The sequence below is a fragment of the Mauremys mutica genome, chromosome 1 (genome assembly GCF_020497125.1).
Source record: "Mauremys mutica isolate MM-2020 ecotype Southern chromosome 1, ASM2049712v1, whole genome shotgun sequence".
Lineage (NCBI taxonomy): Eukaryota > Metazoa > Chordata > Testudines > Geoemydidae > Mauremys > Mauremys mutica.
Window position 1 is genome coordinate 230,281,189 of NC_059072.1, and position 26,256 is coordinate 230,307,444.

Sequence of the window (26,256 nt, forward strand, 5' to 3'; positions counted from 1 at the left end):
TGTCATCCACCACTTCCACTGCAACTCTGCTCTCCTGCTCTTGTCTCAATCGATAGCAAATTTCTCTATGTTGGCTGTCATGGGCTCCCACTTCCACTGCAACTCTGCTTTCCTGCTCTCATGAATCCACCTCGCAGGTCCGCTCACTGTTCTCTATAAATATCTATTCTTGTGGCTTCTCTCTATAAATATCTATTTCATCATCCACCGCTTCCGCTGAAACTCTGCTCTCCTGCAGACACCATACCACGGCAAGCATGGAGCTCGCTCAGACGACTGTGGCAGTGATAAGCATTGTAAACACCTCACACGTTATCCTGAAGTATGTGCAGAACCAGAACCTGCAAAAGCAGGCGAGGAGGCGACCGCAGCACGGTGACGAGAGTGATGAGGACATGGACAGACTTCTCTCAAAGTACGGGTCCCGGCAATTTGGACATCCTGGTGTCAATGGGGCAGGCTCATGTCGTGGAACGCCAATTCTGGGCCTGGGAAACAAGCACAGACTGGTGGGACCGCATAGTGTTGCGGGTCTGGGATGATTCCCAGTAGCATGCATAAGAGCACTTTCACGGAACTTTGTGACTTGCTTTCCCCTGCCCTGAAGCGCAAGAATACCAAGATGAGAGCAGTCCTCACAGTTCACAAGTGAGTGGCGATAGCCCTCTGGAAGCTTGCAATGCCAGACAGCTACCAGTCACTCAGGAATCAATTTGAACTGGGCAAATCTACTGTGGAGACTGCTGTGATCCGAGTAGCCAATGCAATCACTGAGCTTCTGCTTTCAAGAGTATTGACTCTGGGAAATGTGCAGGTCATAGTGGATGGCTTTGCTGCAATCGGATTCCCTAACTGTGGTGGGGTGATAGACTGAACCTATATCCCTATCTTGGGATCCAGTACATAAACCGAAAGGGGTATGTTTCAATGGTGCTGCAAGCACTGGTGGATCACAAGGGATGTTTCACCAACATCAACGTGAGATGGCTGGGAAAGGTACATGACGCTCGCATCTTCAGGAACTCTAGTTTGTCTGAACAGCTGCAGGAAGGGACTTACTTTCCAGACCAGAAAATAACTGTTGGGGATATTGAAATGCCTATAGTTATCCTTGGGGACCCAGCCTACCCCTTAATGCCCTGGGTCATGAAGCCATACACAGGCAGCCTGGACAGTAGTCAGGAGCTGTTCAACTATAGGCTGAGCAAGTGCAGAATGGTGGTAGAATGTGCATTTGGACGTTTAAAAGCATGCTGGAGCAGTTTACTGACTCGCTTAGACCTCAGCGAAACCAATATCCCCATTGTTATTACTGCTTGCTGTGTGCTCCACAATCTCTGTGAGAGTAAGGGGGAGATGTTTATGGTGGGGTGGGAGGTTGAGGTAAATCGCCTGACTGCTGATTACGCGCAGCCAGACTAGGGCTGCCCAGAGGATTCAGGGGGCCTGGGGCAAAGCAATTTTGGGGGCCCCTTTCATAAAAAGAGTTGCAATACTATAGAATACTGTATTCTCATGGGGGCCCCTATGGGGCCCAGGGAAAATTGCCCCACTCCCCCCCCCCACAGGTGGCCCTGGGAAAAATAAACATTTAAAAACCTTCCGCATCGCAGCGCAAACCTAGTTTTGAGAAAATTTCTTTTCAAGTCACCTTTACAAGGTATCACTTGTTATCAGCATCAGCATCAGCTAGTGCTAAAAGGCACTAAAGCTCATTAAAAAGGTTGGACAAATACTTTCTGTCAAAACTTTTTTTGGATCGAAAACTAGGGGTTTTTAAAAAGCAGAAAAAAGTCATGGACAGTGTCTGCTTTCCTTCAAAATTTGTTGTGTTTTTTTTTTTAAATTGAAAAGCTGAAATAAGTCTGCCAAAACCTGAACATGGTTTGAGGTTTCAGAAGTGTGTGGCCAAATATTTGCTGCTTGCTGTGTTTGATTGTTTAAAGAAACAATAAAAAAATTCTGCTTAAAAAAAATCCAAAACTTTTGAATTTTAATGGAGTTAGATGGCTGCCTCCTTGATCTTCTCTGGCAAAAGCACACACAACAGCAGCCAGACAAAGACTTTCCTCCCTCCCAGATTTGAAAGTATCTTGTCTCCTTATTGGTCCTGTTGGTCAGGTGTCAGCTAGGCTATGTGATCTTCTTAACCCTTTACAGGCAAAAGAGGAATTAACCCTTAACTGTATGTTTATGACACTCTCTAAAAGCTTATCAGATGTCACTGCTTCTCTGACGGGCACCCTAGTAAGCCAAAGTCCTTCCAGCCCTTCTGGCAGGGTTTTGTCTTTGTTCAGAAGGACTTGTCTGCCTGCTGAATCAAAAGAAGGCCCTGAGTCAGTTTAAATGCAAACTTTTTATGCCAAACATCCTTTGTTAGTCAGCTGGTCTCTGGAAAACTTAGTTTGAACCGATTTATGCAAGCGTCTCCAGGCATGGTACCTCTCCGGAGGTCTTTACAACCTGAGTGATTCACCTTAAATCACCATCCACTGCTTTTAGTTCCTGGAGGAGCTGTGGTATCATTCCCCCTCACTCTCCTCCACTGCCCCAAGTTGCATACAGTCCCTGGCCCACAGTGATACATACACCATTCATAAGCTTAATACAGTATGTATCCACAGAGATACTGCACAAGGTTGCAACATATGTCATAACAACCTAGTATGATATTAGTCTCTTTTGTAGCTGCATCATATTGTTGACACATTCACTTTGTGATTCACTATAATCCCCAGATCCTTTTCCAGCAGTACTATTGCCTAGCTAGTTATTCCCCATTTTGTGGTTATGCATTTGATTTTTCATTCCTAAGTGTAGTACTTTGCACTTGTTTTTATTGAATTTCATCTCCCAGCCTGGTGTCATCTGCAAATTGCCTAGGTGAACTTTTGACTCCATTATCCAATTGATTTATGAAAATATTGACTAGTGCTGGACCCCTGTGGGACCTGCTGGACACATTTCCCCACTTTGGATGTGTATCATTGATAACCATTCCTTGATTACTGTCCTCCAACCAGTTTTTCACCCACTATTTCACCTACCTGCACGTGACTGAGCCATAGAAGGCAGGCCAAGCACATACTTGGCTAAAATAATGTAGAAATATCTTGTGGTTAATCTGAAGAGCAGAAATACACTATTTTTCTTCTTTGCCCAAGGAGTGACTCAGTTATAGGTCAGAAGGAGGAATGTGCTCATGCTATCCAGCAAAAGTAACAGTTTCAGCCAGATATCTAGGCACTGGGACAGAGGCTGGGTGAGAAGCTGAGGGTTAAGGTAAGCAAGCCATATTTAGCAGGTGCCCCCTATGAGACTGAACTCAGGCCAGTGGGCCATTCAGGCTAGGCACAAGGAGCATACAGAAGCCTGTGCGGTTACAACTAAAGCTGGGTGATTTTTTTGTTCAATCAAAACAACATTTAAGAAAAAATGTGTAGAAAAATGTTGTTTCATTCAACTTTTGTTTTCCACTTAAATTAAAGTCTTTAAAAATGGTTTTCATTGAGCTTTTCCTCTCTTGGGCTTTCCTTCTCCTCGCCTCCTTTTCCCTCTCGGGGCGGGGAGAGAAAAAGGTAAAGAGGGAGAGAAAGGAGGCGGGGTAGAGGGGTAACAACAAATTGAAAACCTTGGAGGCTTTTTTGGTTCTTGTTTCACCAAGAAGCAGAAAAACAAAAACAAACAAACAAATAAAAACCCTGCTAAACATTTCAAATGAAATGAGAATTTTTTAGAATCCCTGACCCATCCTGCTCCTTGTCCCCTGACCACCCTCTCAAAATGCCCCTAATCCAACCACCCCCTTCTCTGTCCCCTGACCTCCCCCCCCCCGAATCTCAGCCCCATCCAACCCCGCCTCCCTGTCCCCGGGACTCCCTTTACACATGTCTCAGAGTAGGGGGCTGGACTTGATGACTTCTCAAGGTCCCTTCCAGCCCTACATTTCTATGATTCTATAAACGTAGATGTCTTTGATCACCTATCCTTCAGAAATTTTGCACTTAATTTTCAAGTTTACGTATCATGGCCTCCTATGAATGGCTAGCTCTAAACAAAGCTAATTGGAACACCAATTACAACCAAAACACTGTAATTACATTACTAATTCTGATGAGTTATGCAGTGGCAAATAAGTGATCTGCATAAATTACAAGAATTTCTCTGTCTCATGACTTTTTCCATGAAGAACCAGAGCTGTTTTATTTTCTAATTAAGATAGAGGCAACTACAGAGGATAGTCTGCCACTGCATAGAATGAAGCTGCGTCGTCGTCATCGTCATCATCATCTTGTAAACTGCACAATGAGGGTTAAGTTTTCATTGCGCTTATGCTCCCTGCCCCTTATCCAACCCTCCCGCCCCCTTGGCGCCTCAGCACTGCAGGGTGGCTCGGGGGGTGGGCCTGAGCTTCTCCCCGCTCAGAGCCATGCGGTAAGGGGAGGAGCCACTTGGCCCGGAGCTTGCAGCCCCACCCCCTTGCCACACGGCTCTGAGCGGGGCGGAGCTCAGGCCCCCTCCCAGCCACGCGGCTGCAGCGCTGTCCAGGACACGCTGAGGGGATGGCGGGGGCGAGCCTCAGCCATTCTCATGGGAGCCCCTGCGGGGCCTGGGGCCTGAGGCAAATTGCCCCACTTGCCCGCCCCCCTGGGCAGCCCTGAGCCAGACACCAGGGCAGTTAGAGTACAGGAGGGCACGGTGCGCATCAGAGAAGCTTTGAAAACCAGTTTCATGACTGGCCAGGCTACGGTGTGAAAGTTCTGTTTGTTTTTCCTTGATGAACCCCCCCAACCCCCATTGGTTCACTCTACTTCCCTGTAAGCCAACCGAGACCTCCCCTCTTCGATCACCGCTTGCAGAGGCAATAAAGTCATTGTTGTTTAAAATTCATGCATTCTTTATTAATTGGTCATACAAATAGGGGGATAACTGCCAAGGTAGCCCAGGAGGGGTTGGGGAGGAGGGAAGGACAAGGCCACACTGCACTTCAAAACTTATTGAATGCCAGCCTTCTGTTGCTTGGGCAGTCTTGGGTGGAGGAGAATATGGAGGGTGAGGCAGTCTTTTGGCAGTGGTTGGGTGCCCGGATGTCCATCTCTCCCTGTCCCCCGTCCGGCGTTCTTGGGTGTCTTGGGTGAAGAGGATATGGAACGTGGGGACGAGGGCAGTCAGTTACACAGGGGCTACAGTGGTGGTTTGTGCTCCTGCTGCCTTTCCTGCAGCTCAACCATACGTCAGAGCATATCAGTTTGATCTTCCAGTAGCCTCAGCATTGCATCCTGCCTCCTCTCATAACGCTGCCACCACCTATCATCTTGCTCCTGCCACCTGTCCTCGCGTTCATTTTATGCTTTCCTGGACTCTGACATTGTCTGCCTCCACTCATTTTGCTGAGCTCTTTCAGTGTGGGAGGACTGCATGAGCTCAGAGAACATTTCATCGTGAGTGCGTTTTTTTCGCCTTCTTATCTGCACTAGCTTCTGGGATGGAGATGATAGGGAGAGCATTGAAACATTTGCAGCTGCAGGAGGAAAAAAAAAGGGAGAGTAGTATTTAAAAAGACATTTTTAGAGAACAATAGGTAGACTCTTTCCCGGTGAACCAAGCTGTTAACATTACATAGCACATGTTCTTTCAGTACAAGGTCATATTTTGCCTCTGAATGTCCCCTTAATAAAATTCCCCTATTTCAACCAGGTGCCCATGAATGATATCACTCTTCTGAGGATAACACAGAGATAAAGAACAGATGTTGCCTGAATGCATTCCAGTAGCTATATTGGCTGCAAATGCATCCCAAGTCTTCAGGGCAAGTTAATCATTAAACACACTTGCTTCTAGACCATATATTATATTTACAAAAGGTACACTCACCAGAAGCACCTTCTCTGCCTTCAAGGTCCAAGAGCCCACCTTGGGAGGGTATGGTCTCCAGGGTGATAAACAGTTCCTGGTTGTGGGGGAGAACTCTTTCTCCGCTTGCCTGCTGTGTGCTACCCTCCTCCTCCTCCTCTTCCTCATCCCCAAAATCCTCATTCCTGTTGCGTGAGACTCCCCCCAAACAGGGGTGGGGTAGTGGTGAGGCACCCCCTAGAACTGCATGCAGCTCACAATAGAAGCAGCATGTCTGGGGGTCTGATCTGGAACAGCCATTTGCCTCTTTGGTAGGCTTACCTGAGCTCCTTAAGTTTCAAGCAGCACTGCTGCAGGTCCCTGTTATAGCCTCTGTCCTTCATGCCCTTGGAGATTTTTTCAAATATTTTGGCATTTTGTCTTTTGGAACAGAGTTCTGATAGCACGGATTCATCTCTCCATACAGCAATCAGATCCAGTACCTCCCGTTCGGTCCATGCTGGAGTTCTTTTGCGAATCTGGGACTGCATGGTCACCTGTGCTGATAAGCAGCCCAGGTGACCAAGCAGAGATCAGCTCGCCACGCTGGCCAAACAGGAAATGAAATTCAAAAGTTCGTGGGGCTTTTTCTGTCTACCTGGCCAGCGCATCTGAGTTGAGAGTGCTGTCCAGAGCAGTCACAATGGAGCACTCTGGGATAGCCCCCGGAGACCAATACCATAGAATTGCATCCACACTACCCCAAATCGGACCTGGCGATGTCGATTTCAGCACTAATCCCCTCATCAGGGAGGATTACAGAAATCGATTTTAAGAGCCCTTTAAGTTGACAAAAATGGCTTAGTCGTGTGGACGGGTGCAGGGTTAAATCGATCTAATGCTTCTAAATTTGACCTAAACTTGCAGTGTAGACCAGGGCTCAGTTGATATCTGGGGAGCCTAGGAGAAAAATTTCCCCTGCACCCTGTGTGTAAGGAGGGTGCAACCTCTTGTTTCAGATGTGGATCTTACTACATTTTATTTATAGCATCGATCCCAGGTGCTAAGCATATTGCACATTTTTATTGATTCTTTTTATATAAGGGTCCCTGCTAGCCTTTAAATAGATGGATATTTTGTTTGTGGTATTGGTTTAGGTGATTGTTTTTACTATAACTTCATGTACATATTCAAAGTAGGAAAAAAAAACAGAGTCTTTACCACAAGAATGCAGAAATAGTTTTTCATGTCTGCAACCTAAGCACTGAAAAGCAGGGGCCCTTTGGGGGAAAAAAGTACATAATCATGTAATCGAAGACACTGGCATAAAGCATACACAAAACTTAACATTCCACATAAATCTTAATTTTGGTGTTTTCAAACATGTATTTTATTAAAAATTACACAAGAATGCTTTAAAACACAGGGCGGTTTTGTATAGTAGTTCCCAGGGCCGGCTTTAGGCACCAGCGGGCCAAGCACCCGCTTGGGGCGGCATCCTGGGGAGGGCGGCAGAGGGCCCCAGTGGACCTCCTGCAGGCATGCCTGCGGGAGGTCCACCGGAGCCGCCGACCCGCAACCGCCAGAGCGCCGCCCCCGCCCCAGCAAATCCTAGCCGCGGCTGGGAGTTAAAAGGCTCTGGGCTCCCTGCCGCAGCGGGCAGCCCGGAGCCTTCTGATTCCCGGCCGCGGCTCGGATTTAAAAGGCTCTGGGCTCCACGCAGCGGGGAGCCCAGAGCCCTTTAGACACGCCTGCCGCCCTAAGGGCGCACGGACTGCCCCCCCCCCCCCAGCCCAGGGCGGCAATTCAGTGCGCTGCTTGGGGCGGCAAAAACTCTAGAGCCGGCCCTGATGACAGAACTTGTATTCTTAAACAACCCTCTGGTAGGAAAGCCCAGAGCCTTGGGAATCAGAAGCTGCCCGCTGCGGCAGGGAGCCCAGAGCCTTTTAACTCCCAGCCGCGGCTAGGAATCAGAGGGCTCCCGGCTCCCCGCCGCGGCAGGCAGCCCGGAGCCTTTTAACTCCCAGCCGCGGCTAGGATTTGCTGGGGCGGGGGCGGCGCTCTGGCGGTTGCGGGTCGGCAGCTCCGGTGGACCTCCCCCCGGCCGGCCAGCGGGCGGGCCACCGGGGCCCTCTGCCGCCCTCCCCAGGATGCCGCCCCAAGCGGGTGCTTGGCCCGCTGGTGCCTAAAGCCGGCCCTGTCTGTCATGTACAATTTTAACACTACACCACATAGCTAAGGTGACTAGACATCCTGTTTTTAACGGGACAGTCAATGTATTTAGCAAAAAATCAGGCATCTGACAAAGGGCTTAAATACAGGCATATTGTCCCGTATTTTCTGCCTCCCCCTGATTTCAGTACCAACAGGTCCTTCTGGTGGCTGGATCCCTGCTTGCCAGCCGCTCACCCACCAATGGTGAGGGATGGGAGTTGACAGTGGGGATGGGTGCACAAGGCTGGTGACAGGAAGATGCAGCATGTGGTGCCAGGTGACTCCTACTGCCAAATCCATAAGCACAGCCCCTGCTGTGTGCCAGTTGTCGGCCAGCAGGGTCCCACTCCCAATCCTGTTTCCTGGTGGCTGTGCGATGCAGCAGCTGGTCAGTGGGAGCAGGCAGTGACCTCAGGCTGGGAAGATGCAACATGAGGTAGCAGATGCGGGCCTGTCCCAGGGACCCAGCAGGGCTAAGAGGGCTGAAAGCGCCAGGCAGGGAGGGTTTGGTTAGTCGGTCCCCAGGTGTGAGAGAGGGTAGGGGTGGTTGTAGGGTTGCCAGGTGTCCTTTTCGACCAAAAAGTCCAGTCAGAAATGCTGTCCAGACACTTGAAGTCCAGTTGTCATCCATGCCAGAGTCTCCCTTGCCACCTCCCACAATGTCAGCATCATGGGCACTGGCAACAGCAGCATCAGGGATGGGCAGTGAGAGTGCTCCACCCCCAACTCCCACTGCTGCTCCTGCCCTGCTGCACCCCACACCCTCCAGCCAGCACCCCTACCTTGCACAGGTGAGTAGCTGGAGCACAGCACACTCCCCCTGTGCCACACACCTGCTGTGGCCCCTGCCCAGCGCCTGGGGCAGCCCTGGGGAAGGAGGTCCCTACTCAGCCCCTGTGGGAGGATCTCTGACATGCTGTTTGCTAAAAAACGTGAGAATAGCAACCTGTATTTGTATGCAGACCTCTTCAACCATCCACCAGTTGGCGTGTCTTCTAGATGCATTTTACACCACCATAGGACATGATGGTGGAATCTGCTTGGTGCAACGAGTGGTCAGTAACAATTGTTCTTAATCACTCTCTTGTCATTGACCCAACCATCTGTCCACTGGGTTTTCATATGCCAAGGCAACCGTGATCATCTCTGAACCAGTTTCAAACAGGATAGGGAAACTGTGCTGCCAATCTCTTTAAAATGTGATTTTTCTAATGATCTGCAATGCAGCTGTGGTCAACTTCAGACTATGTTTCGTATCCTTGATGAGTGCCCACTGACTTATTTCGAGGGTGGGCTACCAGCTATCCACCTGATGCCATCAAACGTCTGGGCATGTTGTACATACACTGATTTGGTAGAGTTAGAATTGCTCAATAATAAGGTTGGTGTTATTCATTTCATACATTTCAATCAGAAGCAGCCAGAACTGAACTCTGGATTTACTAGCTTGCAACCCAGTTCTTTCTTTCTTTCTTTAGGCCAAATGGTATTTGGTATTTTGATGGGAGGAGGGGTTCATTTGGTCTATATGGCTGACTCAAAATGATAGGACTGTGTCTGGGGGATAGGAAGCATGCACAATTCACATGAAATTATCAGAAAATAGAGGAGCAAGCTTACAACAAAATCTACTGAACACATAATAAAGCCACTTCCTGTGGCTTATAACTTTATCAAGACTAGCTGGATATTCACAGGGTCATCAAAAGGCACTTCACCTACTCTGACCCTCATGACCATCCTCCTAAATTGTTTTAAGTGAACCATTTTTGCTGAAAAACTTCAAAATGCATAACCTGAGAAGCAAGAACTGCCCCTGTTCATATAGGTTTAATCAGATGCCCAATAGTAATAATTTAAACATTACTGTAACTATTTCAGTGCTTGTCAGAGCATTTGAAGAGGGAGAAGGATGAACCTATTACGAAGATCTGCACAAATGGAGGGGCAGCTTGTTTTGGTGTCTGGGATGGCTGGGCACAGTTTGTAAGCAGGGCTTGGAAGAATACCACAGGCTATGCTTCCCACCCCTCCTCCATCCTCAGCTCAATACTTGTAATAAGCGGTCTCAATAAACCAATGCAACAAGAGAATAAAGGAAAACAACAACTTGTAAACACAAGTAGTTTTAAGATTTATTAAAAATATGTGAGCATAGTAGTGGCAAAGTTGAACATTTCATTTGTAACAGAGCCCTGACTGCAGAGCAAGACAACAGATATGGTCCATGGTACTAAATATACTAGCAAAAGAACAGGTAATTTAAAAGAAAGTTTGGTATGATCATGGCTAATCAGCCATAGTTTTGGGGTAGACTTAACTGCAATGTGATAAAGCTAGACATCTCTAAAATTAAGACTACAAGAGGTAAAATAATTCAATATAAAATCTCTTCTGCAGCAGGTAGGCAACAGATTCGTCCTGTCATGTTATATTACAAGATTTGAAAATTAAACCAGGGCTAGAAGTTCTCAGACAGACACCTGAATTGCATTTTTTTTGGATTATTGACATGGATATGCTCACCACCACTATTTCTCTCCTTACTGATAAAAACAGTACAAGTGGATTTTTTAAAAATCCCTGGAAAGAGCTGGCATACCCAACTAAAGCAGTTTTAGAATTATATTAGGTAGACACTGGCATAGAACATTAAGCTGCCTAAAATGCCACAGAAAAATAAGCATATTTAAAGTTATACCATACCATAATACAGAAAGATTGGCAGAAATCAGGGTTTTTTGGGGGGATCCCCACAACAATTAAAAAAGAGACTCATTTCTAAGATATGGAAAATGAAATTGTAATTAACTACATCAGGTGGAAACCTGGATATCCTCTCATGATCTGTGTGTGTGAATTTTATCTTAGCTCAACTGAAGCCTCAACATCTTTAGTGTGCTGTGTTTGAGTGCTATCCATGCTTTTAGGTCGCCAAGTCCCTTCAGAACTTGGAATTGTAATCTCCAAGAGTAAAGATTTTGACTTAGTCATAAACCCTTACAATTACTAAAGGAATTTACCACCAGTACTTAAGGGTCTCAACATTTCAACTGAAAATTTATTTTCACAATGGTTTTTGCTCCTTTGTTATGGAGTACCTGCAACTGTTGAGAAACCAGACCACTCAGCTGGCTGCACAACAATAAAGATCTCACCTAACAGAATGGTCAAGCTCCACTGTCTGTAAGGAGGTGGGATAGCTTTAAGAAATATTTTACTGTACCACTAATACTAGTGACCATTAGAATTTACATGTTAACAGATGTATTAACATGTATGGCTGACATGTCAGATACTGAACTATGAACAGGAAAACTGAAAACTGCAGCTGAGCAACAGAGCAGAACAGAATGATATAGTGCAATGAGCTTTCTAGAGGGGGAAAAAAAGATAACTCATTTTACACACATACAATCACTGCTTGAACTTTGGAATTTCATATACTCCAAAATGTAGCACACTGAATACTGTGTCAATAGTTCACTTTAACTTTGTTATGGAAGTCTCAAATTTTGTTGAAAAGACCTATAAAGTGACAGACTCATGGTTAAAACTGAAGATGTAAATAAAGTTCAAACTTTAGTAGGTTACTTGAAAGACTAATGTATAGATACAAGATGCCTATAATTGAGACATTTAGTTCTAAATGAAGCATAATGTTTTGAAAGTACAAATTCTATTAACTATCATATGCAGAGAAGTGGCGGCTGTGGTCCCAGCTTTAGATATTAGACATTTGAGGCAGTAGTTTAGTAGGAAGAGAACACAAGCAACTAATCTCCAATCTACAGTTATGCTGACCCCACAAAAAGTCAATTTGCCCAGCAATTTTTAATCTTGAGGTATATGAAGTAGGTGGGCATCAAGGTACCACAGAATTTCTGCCAAGTAAAAAAATATTTAACTGTTAAGGGAATACACATTTGATCCCTTATTCTAATGTTTAGTTAACAGCCTAGACAAGGTTCAATATTACACAGCAGGAGAACTACCTCATTGCCCATCCAATTTATTATTAAATATAAACTAAATGAAATATTTTAAAATTGGGCTACCTTTGGCAGCCCCACAAATATAAAAAGTTTTGAAATGGTATTGACCCTCTTGCTATAGACAAATACAGAATCAAAAAGTTACCTGTGACTATTCCTACAGGTAAGTACTGAAGCCGCCCCTTCAAAATCCTCAAGTGTATTCATAAGAGATTTTGCAAAATGGAGCTGTATTACCCATTTACAATAAACAAAGATTTATTAGAAAACAAAAACATCTTTAAGTATGCAAGAGCTGAAGCTTTTTACCAAGAGAGTCATCTCATTGTTGAGTCGCATTATTTAAAAAGGGTGACAGTGCTGGTGGACACAGCCAACAGGAAAACACTAATCTCTTGCAGTTATAGTGGAACATGGCTGAACAGGTAGGACACAGATTCGCCATTGTGTGTTCTTCGGATTGCCTCAGCCAGAATCATGGAAATGTCAATAACCTAAAAGCAATCAAGAAAATACAATTATACCACTAACACTAGTGACCATTAGAATTTACAGCATCTTTCTTCTAAGGAACTCAAAGTGCTTTACAAACATTAACTAGATAAACCTCACCTCTGAGGACTGCTTACTATATCTATTTTACAAATTGATAAACTGAGCATTAAGAGATTAATCCAAAACTACACAGCAAGGAATACATCAAGTTTCTTAACAATTTTATCCACTAGATGGCAATGTCTCCCTGAAGTAAGTTTACAGAACTACAGATCTTTACCACAAGTCTTGTTTCTGTTAATACCAAATTGGCTTTAGTTTATTCACTTGACTACTGTATTATATCAGAACTTTATGTGCCTTTTGGTGCTCTCAAACTGAAGTAGCTTTAAAATAAATAAATAAATAAATAAAACCATCACAACAACAAAATTTTGTTTTCCCCAGAAGAAACTCCCAAGGGAACACCAGGCTTTTTGTGAGGTTGTCCCGAGATGCATTCAAACTTTTTTTGGTACGATATAACTTCTGCTGTCTGGTATTTCATAAAAAAAAGTTATTTTTAAACTAACACCTCAATCAATACAAGGAACAAATCAGGTTTCAGAGTAGTAGCCGTGTTAGTCTGTAACTGCAAAAAGAACAGGAGTACTTGTGGCACCTTAGAGACTAACAAATTTATTTCAGCATAACCTTTCGTGGGCTACAGCCCACTTATTCGGATGCATAGAATGGAACACACAGACAGAAGATATTTATACATACAGAGAATATGAAAAGGTGGAAGTACCCATATCAACTAAGAGGCCAATCAATTGAGATGAGCTATCAGCAGCAGGAGAAAAAAACCTTTGAAGTGATAATCGAGATGACCCATAGATGGTGTGAGGAGAACTTAACATGGGGAAATAGATTCAATTTGTGTAATGAGCCAACCATTCCCAGTTCTGTTTAAACCTAAGTTAATTGTATCTAATTTGCATATTAATTCAAGTTCAGGAGTCTGTTTTTGAAGTTTTTTTGTTGCAAAATTGCCACCTTCAACTCTGTCACTGAGTGGTTAGAGAGGTTGAAGTGTTCTCCCACTGGTTTTTTAATGTTATGATTCCTGATGTCAAAATCAAATCAAAGACTTCAATATAATTATATTAATTTCTCATATGCAAACATAACATGATGTACATTGTCAGGAAAAAAAGGGGGACTTCTTAGTTTGACACACCAGTTAAACCCCCCACCCCCCAACTCCCTGAAATCAACAGAGGTATCAGGAGAAGCTGCAGTATATGAAGTCTTTTTTAAAACGGACTAGATTTCACAATAGTATTTTAAAGGGACAGTCAAATTCTTCAATGTCATTTAGGAATAAGTTCAACAAACAAGACAACTGTCCAGTGAATTTGTGAACAGTATCTTATGTCAGTGGCATGGGATCCTAGCATCAAGAACTGAATTCTAGATTTGCATTTTATCAAGCAGATGAAAAGCTACACCAAACACACACAGTACCTGAATCTTGGGACAATTTTTCATTTTCTCATCCTGTGGGATTGTGTTAGTTACTACAACAGCCTCAAATGCAGCATTATTGATCCGAGAAATAGCAGGGCCAGAGAAGATCCCATGTGTCAGAATAGCATAAACTTTAGTGGCTCCAGCAGACACTAACCTAAAAAATATGGGGAAAAACAGGTAAGTTTGCAATGTATGTTTGAGCACATAATTTTAGTGTTACTTAGGAAATAACAAAACCAGATAATCTCTTGGTTTAAGATCTAGTTTATGTACTGATTCCTTCAATAGACTACATAAAGGTAATAACCCCTGTAAAATCATGTAGTACAGTTTTGAGCATCTGCTAGCTTATATGCATGATAAATAAAGCAATACCCTTGGATAAACCTTATTAAGTTTAACACTTTTGACATCCAGTGTATTAAAAATGTACTTTTTTTTTTTTAGTGTTATGAGATTATATGTAACTTTATGGGGATGCTACTATAATTCCTCCAGTCATCAGCTCTTTGAAGCTTAACCCTGGGGAAGAGATCCATTGTCTAGCTGATTACTCATTCATGGTCCCTTCAGTGGTTCAAACTGGATACTGGAGACCAGCAGACCAAAAAAAGAACATTGGAATAAATAATCTGGTAGTAAACTGACTCTCAGCTTGGAAATTCTATGGTCAGGAGGGAGGGAGATACGTGGGTCTCCACCCAAGCGGTGATGGCTGGGAGCCAGAACCCTAGAGTGGGTGCCCGAACCCTAGAGTGGGTGCCCTTGCTGGACCACAGAGGGGAAAACGCAGGTGCAGTTGCCCTGAACTCTGACAGTATGGATATTAGGAAAGGCTGACCAAAAGTACATCCCAGTGAGCTCCCAACACTACACTTGTTGGTGAATAATTGTGAACTAAGTCAATGGGTGTCAGTAGCTATTGTGATGATCTAAAATAGTTACACTTTAACCAAGGTTAGTCTACAATCTGAATTCCAATACCTTTTTTTTTTTTTAAAGTCCAAATCAAGTAGATTGCTTGAGATCCAACTTACTTGAACTGCATGTATAAACTATTTAGAAATGGACATTTTCAAACATCTGTGGCGATTACTTGGGATACGGGCTACATCTTTATTGTCCCCTGTGACTCAGTTATGTTTGGAAACAATGAAGAAAGGACATAAGGCTTCTTTCCAAGCTTCAGATTTGGGAATGGAAAAGGGAAAAAAAAAGTCACAGGATAAAAGTATTGCTTTACTGAACTCCTCAATCAGCTAATGGAGCCATCTATTTGTGCAGGTCAGGATCTTCCTCTTGTTAATGCATTATGGTTCTCTTCACTCTATGGAACTTTTGACAATTAGGCCCCATCTCTCTACAGGAGAGGACATAGTAAACAAGACATACAGTTTTTAGCATCCATAAAGGGATAAAGCAGTGTCTCCTGGTTATCTAGATGCAGTCTGGGATGGAAGACAGGCAAATGAATGAGTAATAGGCCTCCCCCGGGTCCCAATATGGCCGAGGAGGTGCATAAGGCACAGGAGGAGGCATCCAGGGGTGCTCATGCCAGCCACGTGTTGGTGGCAATTGTGGGCCACAAGTAGTTGCAGCTTTGCCAGAGGCTTCTGGAAAGGGGCCTCTATAGAAGTGAAGAGAGAATCCTGAATTGACACTTGAGACTCCAAGGCAAGGTCTTCACCAGAATCCTCTTCCTCAAGCTCAGTCTGGAATGGTGAAGCATCAGGAGAGATCCATCAGTACCAAGTAAACTTTAGGTGATCTCCATGTCCTCTGTGTCAACAGCACATTTACACTGAGGAGCAGAGAATCGGACATCTCAGATACAGCCAGGTCCTGGGGAAAACAGAACTCCTGTGGTACCAAGAGTGTTATTGGTACAGAGCCTGCAGTCTGCACCAAGGTGATTGTGGCCAAGGGCGCTGACGGTACCATGAGTCTCAGGGTGCTCAAATGGAAGCAGTGTCAGAACTCCACCACACTTCTTCAGTACTGAGAAAGCTCTTCTTGGTGCCTCGATCCGTTAATGGTACCAATGATCTCTCCAGGCCCAAGGCTTTCCCATCTTTCAGTCTAGCCATGCCCTGGGTCACAGAGGAACCACTAACCTCACTGGTACATGACTGGAGAGCCAATGGCACCAAAGTAGCTGAAGATACTGATGACCTTGCCTTTTAGAGATAGATTCTCTACCTATTGTGCTAGGGGAACGTTCCTTTGACAGAAGTCTTGTCTTCCTCTTGGGAGACCTGGAGGTTTGGGCCTCATGGAGGCAGCGGACTTGCTCAGAAATGGGAGGTGCCCTGGACTGGGTCAGAAGCCAGGCATAGAGAGCTCTCCATCATCAGGAGATGAAGCCTTCTCTGTTTTTTTCTGGCTCTTGACTTTAGTGCCAAACAAAACTTGCACTTCTGGGCAACATGCGATTCCCCGAGGCAACGATGCAGTGGGAGTGCCTGTCACCAACCAAGATCTCCTCCAGGCATGACAAACATTTGAAGTCAGCCAAACATTTAACCTTCCAGTAAAGCAGAAGTACTAACTAAATACAATAAGAGAAAATTATATATTTTTCCTTTTTAATAAGAAGCTATACTATTACTACTTACTAACTAATGAAACTCATACTAACTATTAATAAGAACAAAGGCTAAAGTTGAGGAAATCTCAACAGGACAACTGCCAGACCTCTATCTCAAGCCGAGGCAGTTGAGAAGGAACTGAGGGTGGTGCACAGGCCAAACGGACACTGCTAGAAGTCTCTGATCAAAGGCATAGGGGGCACTAGTGCACCAGAGTGGAACACCCTAGGGATGCTACTCAAAGAAGAACTGGATCAGACAGAACCATTTAGCTACCTGATTCAAGTTTTTGGAATTGCAGATGGTATTTTTGTAAGTTTGATGGGTGGGAGATAGTAAGAGGAAAGAGGGCTCTGACTCCTCTACACTTCATCTACACTGTTAGAGACCAACACCACATCTGAGACTAGTAGCCATAATCTTGCTAAGTGATTCTTGCTTCAGTCAATTAATTAGAACAACCATAATCATAGGACTGTAAGGGACCTCGAGAGGCCATCTAATCCAGTCCCCTGCACTTATGGCAAGACTAAGTATTACCTGGACCATCTTTGACAGGTATTTGTCTAATACATACTGAAGTGCAGTCCACTGGCCTGGCCCCTCCCAACTGCTCCTTATGGAGTTGAGACATTATTGACATGAACTGTGACCATATAGATCATTGTTGCAACCAAGGTCCTATAGTTGCACCAAATCTTGTACAAAGAGGTTGAGTAAGGGGTCTAAGAAAAGGTTGTAATTTGCTGGGTATGATTATGCTATCTGTATGTGTGTATCATGTATGTGTGTATTTGAAGTTATAAATATTGGCTATGTACTTGTATCTCAATGTGTTTGATTCTAAGTAGCATCAGTGAAGCATTTGGTCAGCTTCTTGAGAATTGGCACTTAAGTGTTTCTTGATAGGACTATTCTGAGTAACTGACAGTGGATCTGGGGAGACTCCAATCCACATCTGAGGAGCTTTCCTGGGAATGTTCATGTGAGCAATGGCTGCCACCTGCAAACTGAGTCATGCATGGACATGGGACTTGCCCATGTGACTCCAAACTCCATCTTGCTGCTGTGATTTTCCACAGTAAGAACTAAGGGGTTTACTTCTACATGGCAGAGAATATAAAAGGCTCTGGAAACCCCTCCATTTGGTCTTCATTCCTGTTTCTGACCTCTGGAGGAACTGTGCTTAAAACTGAAGCTCTGAATAAGGATTGAATGACACATCCAAGCTGGGATGTTTGTACTGCAGAGACTTAATTGGTTTAAATCAGCAGTAATCCCATCAAGCCTGAAACAACCTGAACTAAGAACTTTGCAATTGTTGTGTGTATTTGATTCCATTTAACCAATTTTAACTCATCTGTATTTCTTTCTTTTAATGACTAAACCCTTAGATTTTAGATTCTAACGGATTGGCAACAGCATGATTTGTGGGTAAGATCTGACTTCTATTTTGACCTGGGCCTGGGGCTTCGTCCTCTGGGATCAAGAGAACCGTTTTTCCCCCCGGGGTATTGACCTCTTTCATAAATTTAATTTACATTTAAGTTAAATTAGCTTTGTTTTTAGCTGTTTATATCACAGAGTATCCAAAGTGAGCTAGAAAATGCAGAATAAACCTTTGCATTACATACCATATTGAAAAGAATTATGGTTTTGCACGTTACTTCTTCCAAATTCACAAGATTTTTCTGAAGACTATTATGAATAAAGATATGGAACTTTAGAGTTTACAGCTGATTTACTCAGCCTAAAAAGAATGGCGGCTATGTATATAAGGAGAGCACCTCTTTGAGCTGTAACTCTAAACTAGAGCAGAGATCTTTTCCCAGAATTGTTGCATTAGATGAAGCAGGATTTCTAACAGTTAAAACAAAATTAAATTATTTTTCCTATTTTTCTTTGAGAATTCTTCTAAGTGTTTTTCACACCACACTATCATTTATTATTTGTACTATAAGAACATAAGAACGGCCATACTGTGTCAGACCAATGGTTCATCTAGTCCGATAACCTGTCTTCGGGCAGCGGCCAATTCTTCAGAGGGAATGAACAGAACAGTAATCACCCTGTCGCCCATTCCTAGCATCTGGCATACAGAGGCTAGGGACACTTCAGAGCATGGTTTTGCATCAGTGCCCATCCTGGCAAATAGCCAGGACCTGATAGACCTATCCTCCGTCAACTTAGCTAGTTCTTTTTTTCAACCCAGTTATAGTTTTGGCCTTCACAACATCCGCTGGCAAAGAGTTCCACAGGTTGACTGTGCATTGTGTGAAAAAATACTTTCTTGTGTGTGTTTTAAACCTATTCCCTATTAATTTCATTTGATGACCTCTAATTCTTGTGTTATGAGGGAGTAAATAACACTTCCTTATTTACTTTCTCCATACAAGTCATGATTTTATAGACCTCTATCATATCCCTCTTAGTTGTCTCTTTTCTAAGCTAATAAGTCCCAGTCTTATTAATCTCTCCTCATAGAGAAGCCGTTCCATTCCCCTAATAATTTTTCTTGCCCTTTGCTGTACCTTTTCAAATTCCAATACATCTTTTTTGAGATGGGGTGACCAGATATGTACATGGTATTCAAGATGTGGGTATATCATGGATTTATATCAGGGGTTCTGACACTGGGGGTCATTACCCTCAGGGGGTTGTGAGGTTATTACATGGGAGGTCGTGAGCCATCAGCCTCCACCCTCAAAACCCTGCTTCTCCTCCAGCATTTATAACAGTGTTAAATATAAAAAATGTACACCTCTACCCTGATAAAACACGAATTCGGATATAACACGGTAAAGCAGAGCTCGGGGGGAGGGGAAAGGGACTGCGCGCTCCAGCAGATCAAAGCAAGTTCAATATAATGTGGTTTCACCTATAACGTGGTAAGTCAGCATTATATAGGGGTAGAAGTGTATTTTTAATTGTGGGGGAGGGGCACACTCAGAGGTTTACTGTGTGAAAGGGGTCACCAATGCAAAAGTTTGAGAACCACTGATTTATATGGAGGCAATATGATATTTTTTGTCCGATTATCTATCCCTTTCTTAAAGATTCCCAACATTCTGTTAGCCTTTTTGACTGCCTCTGCACATTAAGTGGATGTTTTCAGAGATCTATCCACAATGACTCCAAGATCTCTTTGAGTGGTAACAGCTAATTTAGACCCCATCATTTTATACATATAGTAATAACAAGGCCCCCCAAGAGGGGTCTGTCTTGCTAGGTGTCCTATAAACACACAAAAAAAGCTGCCCTGCTCTGCTGAATTTACAGCCTGAGGTCCCAATCCTGCAAATGTTTAAGCACAAGTAACTTTACGCACGTGAGCTGACTTATGCTATGCATGGAAGTATTGGGTATTGTGACTGCACAAGCCTCGACATGCCCAAGAATATACTATTTTACTGCATTCCAGACTGCTGCCCTGCTCAGGGAGAGTGTTTGACACCTCACTGAAGAGCATTAAAAGCCACAACAAAGCAACCTAGGGCCACTGACTCTTTCCCATGTACTGGCCTACCACCACAGAACAACGGTTTCTCTATACAGGAGCCCACAAGAAGGGGCAACAACTACTCGTGGGACAGGAGCAGATAGCACCATGAGGCTCTATTTAAGAGTGAAGTTGCTGTCGTGGGGGGAGGGGTGTGGGGGAGGTTTGATCCTCACCAATGTGACTTGCCAGAAGGACTCTGCCTAATCTGAAATGCTGACAGACTTTAGATTCCCGGAAGTGGTCAGATCAGACTAGGGCAGAGTGTATTCCAGAACTTCTATTTTCAAAAAGTTCTATAATTCTCATGTATTTAAATGTAAAGTCACTCTGGTTAAGAAATTTCTTTGCTAAGGCTATGTTCCTTGCTTTTCTGCTACGTTGTCTCTGAAGGGGTCAAACTGGAAACTCAAACCACAGCATAGGGGGAGCTCTAAGGGAGCATGTATAAGCAACTAGGGAGCTTGGTAGGTCTCAGTCACTGATTTCAAGGGTGATGGCACTCCGGGTCCCAAGGAAGAAGTCAGACATGGGGTCTGAGGCTAGGAGTGTGCCCTACAGACCTAGAAAAAAACCTAACAACTAGACACTATCCAGACCCAGCTGAAATGGAAGCAGTAGGGGGAGGGACCAAGCAATTTGGCCAACTTGCAACAGACTGGTGACTGTACAGTGGGGTACTGGGTCAATCTGGAACAATACTTACTTGTCTGCTGCATGACACACTGTGCCACATGTGTCAGCCATGTCATCGACAAGAATAGCTATCCTATCTTTCACATCACCAACCAAGACCATTCTGTCCACTTCGTTAGCTTTCTTTCTTTCCTTGTGAATCAGAGCAAATTCAACATTCAGTCTATCTGCGATTGAAGTAACCCTAAGTTGTAAGAAAGACACAAACATGTTTTTGAAATACACTTTTCAGAAACAAGAGGAAAAGAAACTGCATGTGCCTGCTGTAGAAACAATTGTCTTTATATTTTAAGAAATAAGTTACAATACACCAAAACAACATTTTCAAATATCACAACATATTGATGTGGGTAGTAGCACCAATGCTGCTCTTCTGTTAAGCAATGGGGCTTACAGCCACAGTAGCATAAGACACCCAAAAATCATTCTTCAGACGTACGGTTGTTTGGGTTTTTTTGGACTGACTTTTTAGTTTTCAGGCACTGAACTCCTTCCTTACAAAAGGCCACTATTCAAATATATTTAATAAGAACAGGAATGTTTAACCATATTTGGGGCACATAGCAGAATTAATAATCCACTAGTGCTTTTATGTGGATGGAGAAGAGTATTCATCACTTCCCCAGTGTAAAGAGTCCATGTCAGAAAACACATTTTGATCCGGAAAAAATACAGATCAGTTATTACTTCTCACTACCTAACCTCCTCCCCACTTAGTCACCCCAAACAGAATTTAAGTCAGTAGTTCAGTTATAATATATTAAGTTTATGATTTAACATGGTCTACTCATATTTGCATTATAAAGATACATGTTTAAGGGTTTACTACAAAGCATTGTAAATCAGAAAACTTTCCTTGAACACAGCCCAAGCAACTATAGCTCAGTGGTTTGAGCATTGGCCTGCTAAACCCATGGTTGTGAGTTCAATCCCTGAGGGGGCCATTTAGGGATCTGAGGCAAAAAATCTGTCAGGGACAGTACTTGGTCCTGCTGTGAAGGCAGGGGACTGGACTTGATGACCTTTCAAGGTCCCTTCCAGCTCTATCAGATAGGCATATCTCCATATAACTAGCTGTTTAAAGCCTAGTGCTACAAGCACACTTTGCAATACATGAAGCCTTGATGTCCCGCTAATATGAAGAAAAGATAGGCCTCTGCTGCCTGATCTCTTTCAGCACTACAAGAGACAAAGACATATTGTGGGGTAGTGAAAACAGATGGCATTCCCAAAAGAAAGGCTACTGTCTAGGGCAGGGGTCTCAAACTCAAATGACCATGGAGGACTAGTACATTGGCCCGAGGGCCACATTACTGACACCTCGGCCCCCACTGCACCCCTTCCATGAGGACCTGCCCCCATTCCTACCCCTTCCCCAAAATCCCCACTCCAGCTCCGCCCCTGGCCCGGCATGCACCGGGGGCAGGGCAGGCTCGCTACTCCACGGAAGCGGAAAGAACATGGGGGAAGAGAGGCGCATGTTGCTGTTGCTTCAGGCACCACCCCCAGCAGCTCCCATTGGCCGCAGTTTCCCATTCCCGGCCAATGGGAGCTGCTGGGGGTGGTGCCTGAAGCAACAGCAACACACACCCCTGTGCCTCTCTTCCCCCACATTCATTCCACTTCCCAGAGCGGCGTGGGGCAAGGAGCCTGTCCTGCCCCTCAGTGTGCGCCGGGTCAGAGCTGCTCTAGGTAAATGCTGGGGGATGGCGGGCAGGGGGGTTGGGAGGGCTGTGAGGAGCTTGTGGGCCGTGTGTTTGAGACCCCTGGTCTAGGGGGATATCAGGGCTTGTCATATTGCAAGAAGATGGAAAGAACAGGTTATGTTTTGTTTTAATTAGGAAGTAAACTAGAAAAGCTACATGTAGTTAAGAAACCCAACTCATTAGCATTTAATATTAAGTTGGATGTTTAGCTAAAGTTATATAGACTACTGACTTAAATATTTTAGTTATTTTTAAAATCTTTTCTTGAAGTTTGAAACAAATATTGCATATCAGACAAACGCAGGCAAGTCAAAGTTTAGGTCTGTTAGTATCTTGTTGGCAAGTGCTATGCATACACAATACATGCCAACTATTCATAAACTTCTAGTACAGTGGTTCTCAACCATAGGTCCGGGGCCACCCTGGGGGTCTGCGAGCAGGTTTCAGGGGGTCTGCAAAAATAAACCAGAGAACAGGGCTAGTAGACTTGCTGGGGCCTGGGGCTGAAGCTGAAGCCTGAGCAACTTAGCTTCATGTAAGCCCCTGTGGTGTGGTACCCTGGGCAATTGCCCTGCTTGCTAGGCCCTAATGCTGGCCCTGGCTTTTAATCTACTAGAGATGCATAAAAACAGTTGTTGTGGCACAGGTGGGCCGTGGAGTTTTTATAGCATGTTAGGGGGGCCTCAGAAAGAAAAAAGTTGAGAGCCCTCTGTTCTAATAGATTATTGCAATATTTAAACACAACTAGATTAGTTAGAAAGAAGTAAATTCAGAATTGGGGCTATTTATAAAAAATGGTATTGTACTGATAACATTAGAAAAGCCTTAATATATAAAAGATCTTCACATTTAAAAATCGTATTTCAGCTGAAATGGATAGTACCATGGTTGGGTTTTTTAAATTAACAACCTTATAGCCACTTGTAAACTGGAGTAAATGAGGAGGACTTGACTAATTTCATTCTCCATATCTCTTTTCTGATGTTCAGCACTTGGTTAGTAATTCACAACATTCATCTACAAGCTACTTTTAATTACTGAAGATTTCATAGGATGCTAAGAGTGACCTCTTGTGAACATACTGATCTCTACAGAAATATTAAATTCTAGCCACTGCATAACAAATTTTTGACAAGATTGATACCTTTTCATATTAAGATTGTAAAAAAAAATTAAACTGCACTTTCCTTTAAAAGTTACTGTTTCAAGTATTCCCCACACCAATATTCAATTAATCTTTAAAATAAATAATCAGTCACTCTTATGTATTAATAAAGACTGCCTTCTATCTGCTGGCTATCTCAATCTTTCTGAAATAGGGACTATTCTTGTATACCACCCAAAACCACAGCTGAACCAGTATCAGAATTTAGTTTCCAGAGGGTGTCATCTTTTAAATATAATCTCAAAATGACCTCTATTTGACTACAATGGGATAAGTCAAAGTATTTTTACATTTTCGTACACTAGAGCACATATTTTCACAACAGGTCCTGACAATACAGGAGCACAAATAATCAACAGTAGTTTTATGCCTAACTTCAATCATAAAATACCTTTAATAGGCTGGCTAACAGGACAATGGATAGGGTTGTAAGAGGAAGTGACAGAATCCAGATATTCCAAATCTTCACAATCATATACATGTAAGCAGTGTTGCAGAAGCCTTGGTCCTTCCCTGGATATTAGAGAGACAAGCTGGGTGAGGCAATATTGAACCAACTTCTGTTGGTGAGAGACTCAAACTTTCAAGCTTACATAGAGCTCTTTTTCAGATCTGACCAACAGAAGTTGGTCCAATAACCGATATTACCTCACCCAGCTTGTCTCTAATATATACAGCAGAACTCCATTTATCCAGACTAATTGGGACTAAGTCCAGCTCCAGATAAACCGGAGAAAAATGAGACGCTGCAGCATCATCTAGTGGCCACATGAGAGATCACCCAAGTCTGGCCCTGGAGTCCTGGTTGTTTGGTAAATGCAGAGAGCCAGTTAATGGAGGGTCTACTGTATGCAAATCCTCCTATCCCGTAAATATTTCCAGATCTAGGTCAAGATCATTCATTAAAAAAAAAAACCCCAACATGCTGCTCTTCCAGTAACTTGTGTTACTGCTAATTATTTTTAGAAATCCAGAGTTAATTGTGGAGCTTGTTTAGGTAGTCCTCTCTCTCACACACAGAATATACACCTCTACCTCGATACAACGCGGCCCACGGGAGCCAAAAAACATTTTACTGCGTTATAGGTGAAACTCCGTTGTATCAAACTTGATTTGATCCGCCGGAGTGCACAGCCCCACTCCCCGGAGCGCTGCTTTACCGCATTATATCCGAATTCGTGTTATATCAAGTGGTGTTATAACGGGGTAGAGGTATAGTAATTAGCTGGGTAACATACATAAATGTTTCCGTCTTTTTATGTTAAAGAATATTTTCCCCCACTTCAAGAGGCAGTGTCAGATTACTTTCAACATGAAGATATGCTAAATACAGTCATGCTAAATACAAGCAAATGTTTCTTGTAAAGCAATTAATTTGATAAAATATATAAAGAAGTTTACCGGACAGCTTGTCTCTGCCACTTGGTGAATTCTACCACAAGACTGAATTGTTTCAGCTCCGGGGAGGGGGTGGGGGGAAATAAACAACATCATATTGGACTGAAAAAGGAAGTCGCTGAATTTACTAGATTATCTTTGGAATGCTTTATACAGTCTCTCTCCAAATCTGTAACATCATTCTTCAAAATAGATTATGTACATTAAGTAGCCAAGTAATCCCTTTCCCTTCTCTTTTTTGGCTGTTAATCATCTAAACTTGTGACAAACATGAGGCTTTGGTCAAATCCACTTTATGGCAGTTCTTCACCGGCAATGAGAGGGACTAGACCAGACGTGGGCAAACTACAGCCTACAGGCCACATCCGGCCCACAGGACCGTCCTGCCCGGCCCCTGAGCTCCCGGCTGGGGAGCCTAGTTCCCAGTCCTTCCCCGCTGCCCCTCTTCCCCCGCCGCCACGCTGGCCCCACTCTGGCCCACCATTCCCACTGGGCAGTGTGGGAAGCACAGCTGGCTCTGGCTGTGAGCTCCTGCTGCTGGTAAGAGGGCGGGGAGCGGGAGGTAAGGGAGCAGGGTATCCTGGGAGGGCAGTCAGGGAGGAGGGGGCGGTTGAACGGGGCAGAGGTTCTGAGGGGGGTGGGGATGTGGATAGGGGTCAGGAGGGCAGTCAGGGGACAGGGAGCGGGGGTGGGAGGTGGATAAGGGGGTGGAATCCCAGGGGGCAGTTGCAGTGGGGGTCCTGGAAGAGCGTGGTCAGGGGACAAGGCGCAGAGGGCAGTTGGATAGGGGGTGGGAGTCTTGGGGGGGCTGTCGGGGATGGGGATGTGGATAGGGGTCAGGGCAGTCAGGGGACAGGAAGCAGGGGGGTTGGATGGGTTAGGGGTTCTGAGAGGGGGAATTAGGAGGCGGGAAGTGGAAGGGGGAAGATAGGGTGTAGGGGCCAGGCTGTTTGGGGAGGCATAGCCTTCCCTACCCGGCCCTCCATACAGTTGTGCAACCCCAATGTGGCCCTCGGGCCAAAAAGTTTGCCCATTCCTGGACTAGATGACCTAACTGTTCTCCCCCTCTCTGCCACAATCTCCAAGTTTCCAGTTGACAGGCAGGGATTTCTTATCAGCAGGATGACCAACAATCTCTGCTTGAGAAGTGTTC

The 26,256-nt window shown here is 44.2% G+C and overlaps 1 protein-coding gene across 2 annotated transcripts in view; it reads right to left on the reverse strand.

The window, feature by feature from the left end:
* Positions 1-10,167: 10,167 nt before the first annotated feature.
* Positions 10,168-26,256, reverse strand: part of PRPS2 (phosphoribosyl pyrophosphate synthetase 2) — a 38,098-nt gene continuing 22,009 nt past the window's right edge. Inside the window, exons 5-7 of one of the 2 annotated variants that reach the window (XM_044981548.1) lie at positions 20,845-21,018; positions 14,046-14,205; positions 10,168-12,535 (exon numbers count right to left, since the gene is read on the reverse strand). In XM_044981548.1, the coding sequence (XP_044837483.1) occupies positions 12,443-12,535; positions 14,046-14,205; positions 20,845-21,018 (427 nt within the window). In that variant the 3' untranslated portion in view covers positions 10,168-12,442. Of the gene's footprint in view, positions 12,536-14,045; positions 14,206-20,844; positions 21,019-25,028; positions 25,163-26,256 lie in introns of those variants that run through there. The other variant, XM_044981628.1, reaches the window with a different exon arrangement.